The sequence below is a fragment of the Coregonus lavaretus genome, assembly GCF_964263955.1.
Source record: "Coregonus lavaretus genome assembly, contig: HAP1_SCAFFOLD_8496, whole genome shotgun sequence".
Classification (NCBI taxonomy): Eukaryota; Metazoa; Chordata; class Actinopteri; order Salmoniformes; family Salmonidae; genus Coregonus; species Coregonus lavaretus.
Genome location: NW_028161649.1, coordinates 1 through 8002, shown reverse-complemented (window position 1 = coordinate 8002; position 8002 = coordinate 1). Strand labels below are relative to the sequence as shown.

The 8002-nt window shown below is 43.0% G+C and overlaps 1 protein-coding gene across 2 annotated transcripts; it reads right to left on the bottom strand.

The window, feature by feature from the left end:
* Positions 1 to 1436: 1436 nt before the first annotated feature.
* On the bottom strand, positions 1437 to 7888 carry LOC311120289 (uncharacterized protein). Of its 2 annotated transcripts, none has more exons than XM_084194917.1 (3): positions 7760 to 7888; positions 6873 to 7048; positions 1437 to 4787 (listed from the first exon to the last, which is right to left on the bottom strand). In XM_084194917.1, the coding sequence occupies exons 1-3, from the start codon at positions 7787 to 7789 to the stop codon at positions 4547 to 4549; spliced, it is 447 nt and encodes a 148-aa protein (XP_084051043.1). In that variant the 5' UTR covers positions 7790 to 7888; the 3' UTR covers positions 1437 to 4546. The 2 variants fall into 2 exon arrangements, with proteins under 2 accessions (XP_084051043.1, XP_084051044.1); XM_084194918.1 differs by lacking the exon at positions 7760 to 7888 and adding an exon at positions 7665 to 7747.
* Between the last annotated feature and the right edge of the window lie 114 nt (positions 7889 to 8002).

The following is an 8002-nucleotide window of genomic DNA, read 5'->3' as shown; positions in this document are numbered from 1 at the left end:
GGGTGGCTACTTTGAAGAATCTCAAATGTAAAATATATTTTGATTTGTTTAACACTTTTTTGGTTGCTACATGATTCTATATGTGTTATTTCATAACACAATGTAGAAAATGGTAAAAATAAAGAAAAACCCTTGAATGAGTAGGTGTGTCCAAACTTTTGACTGGTATTGTACGTAAATAATTTAGAATATTAATTCAAATTATGCTAACTGATGTGGCTCATGCGATGGAATGTATTTTTTGTAATGTCAGTTGAGTTGATTCGACAAATCACAGCACAGATTGATGGGTACACCTCCTGCTTTTAGTTCCTGCGTTTACTCTAGGTTGAAGATGGGAAGGTTAAGACAATGAAGTAATTTCATGCGGAAGCGTTCGAAAATAAACAAATTCATGGGACTTGGAAAGAGTGATGGGATATTAGAATCCTCTTGTCTTAACCTGTATATTTTCAACCTAGCTTTTACTTCCTGCTTTGCTTCTATTGGTACACTCGCAATGGCCTCCAGTCCACCCATTATGCCATCATTGACTTGAATGGGGATGTCTGTTCTATTCATTCTATTTCTATGGAGGAGACATCTGAGCCTCATACTGTTCTTGTTTTGACTGTGAATATTGTGTCTTCCTGAGCCAGCTCTGTTCTAGTAGCCTACTGCAGCTCTGTCCAGCACTACTGCTCAAAATAGTCCAACACATTCACTGCAGAGAGAGGGGAGAGAGAAAATGTCACAGAGTGAAAGGACAAACTACAAGAGCGGAACAAAGATTTAAGAGGAACACGTGCAGAAAAACGTACTAAAATGGAATAAATAAATCCAAAACATACTATCAAACAGCCACACCCAGCTCCATCCAAACCAACTCTACATCCGAACCAACATCCAACCACCAGTTTAGATGTTCCACCAAAACAGCCACATCCGACCAGTGACTCATGACACAGCCACATGACACAGTTTGAAATGAGAAGCAGCAGATGTCTAACTTACTTAATTACTCTAACATTACAAAGAGTAAATCCAGTATTGTACATAGTATAACATTATTCTAGCTTAATCTGGAATAAAGGTATTTATATAGGCCAGAAAAAAAGACAAGAAAAGCTAAATGAACATACAATTTAAAACAATGATGCCCTCTTGTGCTTGGGATATGTAAAGGCATGTAAGATTCCTACTACAATACTGCCACGTCGTGGATCTTAGTAAAACAACAGACATGTAGGGCGAAGTTGCCCCTAGACGCCTGATCTTGGATCAGTTTAGCATTTTCCCCACTAATGGTTGGGGTTAGGATTGGGGGAGGGGAAGCTGATCCTAGATCTGCACTAGGGGAAACTTCACCCAGGAGCCAGACGCACACTGAATGAAACATCGACTACCAGACGTGGTCTAATAACCTGGACCAATAACATGCCATCTTATAGATACTGACACGTAAAGGACCAAAACACTTATTTCATGAGTATTGTAACATTTTAATAAACAGTGCTTTCCCCATTTTGTATTATAAAAACATACAGGTGGTTAATGGTAAAAATCCAATTTAAACACATAAGCTACATTGTAGTAAAAAGCACTTGAGATTCTATTCCATTTTACATCATTAGTGTGAAATGAACCCCATACGAAAATAGCATACAAAGTATGAATTCATAAGAGTTTAATTCATAGATATTCTTTACGTAAATGAAACGTAAAGTGTTTTATTCCCTTAACTAATTGAATGAAAGTGAATAAGGCTTCCAGATTCTTGGTGTTCGTGGCATGTCCTCCCTCAATTTCATCCTTAATTCTGTTTGACAGTATTAAAACAATGCCCCCTGACAATCTTGTGGGGAGTAAAATAATAATTTTAAAAAAGGGTAAGGAGAGATAAATTGAGATAACAAAAGTGAACAGTCAGGATAAAACCTCTTTCTCTCAAGAGTGATATTTGACTAGAAAATGCAAACTTGCAAGCGGCATTCCACACACTCACAAACACTCCAGAATGCATATACATACACACACTCACAAACACCCCAGAATGCATACACATCACACACACACACACACACACACACACACACACACACACACACACACACACCAGAAGAGGCTGGTGGGATGAGCTATAAGAGTAATGGCTGGAATGGAATCAATGGAATGGAGTCAAACAAGTAGTTTCTAGTGGTGGCAGGTAGCCTAGGAGATAAGAGCATTGGGCCAGTAACCGAAAGGTTGTTGGTTTGAATTCTCGAGCCGACTAGGTGAAAAATCTGTCAATGTGTCCTTGAGCAAGGCACTTAACCCTAATTGCTCCTGTAAGTCGCTCTGGATAAAAGCGTCTGCTAAATGACTAAAATGTAAAATGTAAATGTTTGATACCGTTCCATTACAATGACCCCGTCCTCCTATAGCTCCCCCCCCCCCCCACCAGCCTCCTCTGACACACACACAGTGCATAGTGCCCAAGTAGGTTTAACTGGGTAAGGTAATTGGAACCGTTCCTCTCTGCTCCCCACTGTGGCTGACTGCTTAAGGAGAAGAATCTTCAGCCTGCTTGTTTGTTGCCATGGCGACAGATAGAGCGTGTTCTGGCGCTTGGCAGAGGGAATAAATATAGAGATATGGTTCTTGGCAGAAAGAGATATGTCGAGAATAAGATAGATAGTTAGATAGATAGAGACATACTTTTCTAAGAGTCCAGACTATAGATGTCCCCACAGAAATAGAATAAATAGAGTGGACATACCCATTCAAGTCATCATTCAACAGTCATCATCATCATCATCATGTTTTCCCCCCTCTTTCCTCCTGCCGTAATGATATGGTTAGTGCTATCCCGGGATCCTTGGGACGTCCCTACCCTAAACCCTGACCTTAAACCCTACCCTAACCCTGACCTTAACCCCTACCCTTACCCTAACCTTAACCGTTTTAAATTGGGGTGACATCTGGATACAAGGAAGAAGGGGGAGGGGGTGTTGGCATCAGGGATCACGTGGTTGTTCTATCTACTGCACGTTTACAATTCTGTCTCACCTCTTCTCTTCTCCGACTTCTCTGTCTTTAGATCTAATTCTAAAACCTCACAGTTCAAAACAGACAGCGAAAGCAATGTCTTAAATAACCCTACACCACAGTCAAATGAGAAAGAGATCTCCAAAGCAACCTGCCGCAAAAACAATCAAAATCAGAATAATACAAGAGACAACAGAACAGTGACATTATTAATAACAATACAATTATTAACAAAAACAACATTAACAATTTGATATAATAAGCAAAAAAGCAACAGTAATTTGTTGAATATAAAAAGAAACTTTGTAAAATTGATTGTCGTTCATCCAAAGATAAAAAGCGTTAAAAACATCCAAGGCATCGACAGTGAGGAGGACCAGGATTCACAAAACGAAAACCCAAAAGAACAGCACTTGAAACTAAGAAGAACCCAGTTTGGTGAACTGAGGACCGACGCATCTGTGCAAGCTTTTGGCAGCCTTGAGTGAGTGAAAAAGTCCCAAACAGGAAAAAGGATGAAAGTCACACAACGATGTGTGTTCTGTTCTCTAAACTGTTCCTTCCTCCACATGTAGATATGCCTCCGCACAGGCAGTGTTACCAGAGACGGAAGAGGAAGTGAGACATCCCACTCCCTACGCGGATCAGACCCAGCTACTAATGCATTGGTGCCTATGTGAGAGCCACCCCATTAAGCAGACCGGAACTGAAATGTTTTTTCAATGGTAAACGGCCTGAGTGGGACATCTTCATTTATCCACCATCTTCGGTGTTACCACCACATCAGTCTATCTGGGCTTTTCATGACCTGGAAGTCCTTTCAACTTCAATATTGCATTGTCCCAATCACTCATTTGATGTCCTTCTATTCATAATAACATATCAAAGTGGGGAGCAGAGAGTAGAGAAAGAGGTGGCCAAGCTGGGTTGCATGTAGTCTTGCATTACCAGGCATCACAAACTATTCTAGTTTTTAAAGACTGGGCTGGGGGCGTGGCTATATAGTTCCCACCTGATGAGTCTGTGTGCTGTGTTGTGATTGGCTGAAAGTGCTGACAGGAAGAGGAAAAAGCCAGGGGTGGATGGCAGACAGGAGAAAGAAAAGTATTGGCGTTAGAGAGAGATGGCATGGCTTCCTTTCATACACTAACGTGTGCCTGAGAGCAAGGTAACCCCTGAACACTTCACAAGCAGGTTAAAGGGAAGAGGGAGAAAATACGGGAAAGAACTTGTCCCTGAAAGTGTCAAGATAGGAGATCCTGTTCCATGAAACAATAAAAAAGCAGTTTGTTTCCAGAGAGAAATGCTGCTAAAGCAGGCGTAACAAGAGGGTGTAAAATGTCCCTTGAGCCGTAGCTGAACACTAGAGTGCGCTAGGGTTCTGAGGCCTCAGAGTTCTGCTCTGTTCTGTTTTGTTACCCCTCACCCTGCCAGTAGAGAGCGCTGTCTGTCTGTCTTAGCCATATAGATACATCGAGGGTGCACTTGCCATAATGGCAAAGACAGGGCGGTGGGCTCTCTTTCTATCTCTATGGTCTTAGTGCCAGTCCTCATCTTCCTCTTCATCTTCCTCAGATGAGTCATCGTTTGTGCTGTCTCCTCCGGCTGTGTTCCCCTCCAGTTCCCCATTCTGCAGCGCGGCCAGTAACGTTGCAGCCTCTACCGCCTGGGCTGCAGCCCTCTCCTCTGCCTCCTTCTGCCTCAGCGCTGCAGCCTTCTTCTCCTGCTCTGCGTGGCTCTTCATGTGGGCACTGCGGCTCTTCACCTTGTAGAAGATCCTAAGGAGAGGAGGAGGAGGAGAGAAGACTGGGTTGGCTTCATTGTAAGCTTTCGTATCTGTGGACAAGCACTGTATGGTGTTAGTTTATGGTTCAGAATAGAAAAATAGATCCGCACTTCAATTCGAGGAGTGTAGACTTTCTCTTTGCACAATCACTGTGCTGTGTGTGAACCTTGAATCTGAAGGAAGGCGAACTGATGAAGTCCAGATGCCAGAAACATTTGTCCATGTGTAAATTAAATATCATTTTTCCTTACTTCATATTCAAGGTTCACAAACCATACAGTGCTTGTGCAGAAGAGAAGGTTCACACTCTTGGAATTTCTGCTGAGAATCTAGAATTGGATGAAGTGTAACACCATGATAAGGCAGAATACTGCAGAGTAGTCTACAGTATTTGGGCCAGTGAGGAACCGGATAATGGGCGTGTTGATAATTAGTACACAGTCAGTCGCTGGGCAGAGCTGCATAGACTGGGGGCATGGAATGCCATATCATTGCTGTGTTTCAGTTGCTAGGAGACAGTTGATAATAACAGGACTGCGGTTGCTAAGGGTGAGCTCTTCTATCAGAATCGGCCAACGCTGCTTTATTCCTTCCTGCTCAAACAACCACCAAGGAGCACTTCTCACTATATTACACACGTGCAGCATGCACACACACAAACGCACTCACACACGCACGCACTGTGCTCGGAGTGCTCCTCAAGTCAGTCTTTCTGCAACCAACAACATCTCCAAGATTCCAACATATTCCAACCAACCAGTAGAAGACAGTTATCCTGCAGATGTTGTCGATATCTCAGTACCCTTTGATCAAGGTTTCTTCTCCACTACTACCAGTAGTGGACAACTTCTGATTGCAAAACAGCAGGTTGGCATTTATTGGCATGAATCTTGTTCTGGAGGCAGCTCTGCAGAGTGGTCACTAGCTGGCACAGCCACAACCCAGCTAACAAGGAACGTAACTGAGACATTTGTAACATTCCCCTTAAGTCTTCCAAAGGTACTGAATGTCATAGCCCTTTTGGGACATTATAGGCACATTCATAACGTTTCTAATAAGTATTATAGAGGTTATAAATATCAGGTCGCTATACAGACATCATGGGAACATTAAAAACGTTCTTTGGTAGTCCATGAAATGTTCTGAATGTCATGTTATTTTGGAGATATCCTAGGAACATTTCATAACATTACATTTAGAGCTATGGTTTGTCTTCATATAACGTTACAATTGGAATGATAGCAATACATTTTGGAACATCGTCTGTAAGTTTCACAATAACGTTATCATGACTTATGTGGGGACTAAAATAACTTTGTGGTCACGTCCTGGAACGTAGTTTTGTTAGCTGGGAATGTCCTCAAATCTGATTTTAAACCTAACCTTAACCCTAACCTTAATCACACTGCTAACCCTAATGCCTACCCTAACCTTAAATTAAGACCAAAAAGCTATTTATTTTCATTAATTTCTTTGGTATATAGCCAAATTTGACTTTGCAGCTGGCCCATCTAGCGGAAATCGCTCAGTTCTGACTCCAGGGCAAAATTCATGATAATAAATGTCAACCTGCGGCTAAACATAGACAGATGTTTTACACTTTGCAATCAATCAATTGGAATAGCTTTATCCAAATCTGGGATCTCAAGACTATCTTTCTTTTATATGGCATTTAGCATTTTACGCCATGCTCTACCAACTGAGCTTCCAAGTACCTTTAGCCAGAAACCAACTGAGCTTCCAAGTACCTTTAGCCAGAAACCAACTGAGCTTCCAAGTACCTTTAGTCATAGGGCAGCAGGTAGCTTAGTGGTTAAGAGCGTTGTGCCAGTAACCGAAAGGTCGCTGGTTCTAATCCCAGAGCCGACTAGGTGAAAAATCTGTCGATGTGCCCTTGAGCAAGGCACTTAACCCTAATTGCTCCTGTAAGTCGACTGAAAAAATACTTCCAAATATAATTCCTTTAGCCAGAGAACCACATAGAGAGTTGGGCCATCTCTGACAGTTGACGACACCATGTTGCTCTGCCTATAGCCATCTAAAATCTTCTAATCTAAGACATGTCTCAGACACTGACCTGCCACACTTCTTGCAGGGGAACTCTCCCTCTGGTCCGGCGGGGCCCTTGGTCCCTGATATGGTCTTGGGGGCCGGCCGTGGTTTCAGAGGGGGCTGAAGGGGGTGACTGACCCGGGAAGACGTCTGGTCTCCCCTCACATCCTCCTGGCTTTTCAGCACCAGGACCGCTCCAGCCTGCACACACATTTAGATCATAGATGCAAGGACACATGCATGCATACATAAAGCACCTTCTCCTCCACATTGCCAAGCTGCCCATGACAGCTGATCAGTGTCAGAGTAGTATCTTGCCAACTGCTTTGCACACACACACCTCTGGTCAGCACACACACTCACACACCTCCCAGCTTGAGACAAACTAACCTGAACATTGCGTACATGGTACAAAATACATACAATATAATAAGACTTGCTTTGACACATTTTTACATTAGACCTTACAAAACATAACAAAGCTCAAAGTTTCATCAAAGCTCAAGAGGACACCTTTTAAAACCATAGCTTTCTACCAGGTCACCAACTAACTGCAGAAAATGGGGAATGGGGTCAGTTTTCTGAGTCACTGTTTGCTGACAGAGTCACATTACGCAACATGGGGAGAGAGGAAGCCAGCCAAGTCAGCTGTTCAGTGTTTAGCCACAAGAGGGCAACAGACCTAAGAACGCTGCAGTTTGGTTTCCCTATCCACTATCCTACTGAGAACTCAGTCAAGGCAAGTTCAAAAGTGCAAATATTGTTTACTGCATGGGGGCATCAGTGTTGATTACACAAGAATAAACATAACACATACCTCCATGAAAATGCTAATTCATTTCTAGTCAGCGTCTCCTCTGTTCCAACACACAGACACACACACACTGTCCCCCTGAGGAGTCTCCCACTTACGTTCTCTGTGGCCTGTAACGTCTGTGTCATCCTGCTTGGACTGGAGCCCCGCTGCTTCCTGTCAGCTGACCCCCTCCCACTTTCTGTTGTCTTCCTCTTCCTTCCGAGATCCTAATCTCTGAAAGCTCTGTTGGTAGAAAGAGAGAGAGAGAGACAGACAGAGACAGAGACATAGACAGAGAGGGACAGAGAGAGAGGAGGGAGGAGAGAGAGACGAGAGAGAGAGAGAGAGCGAGGGAGAGA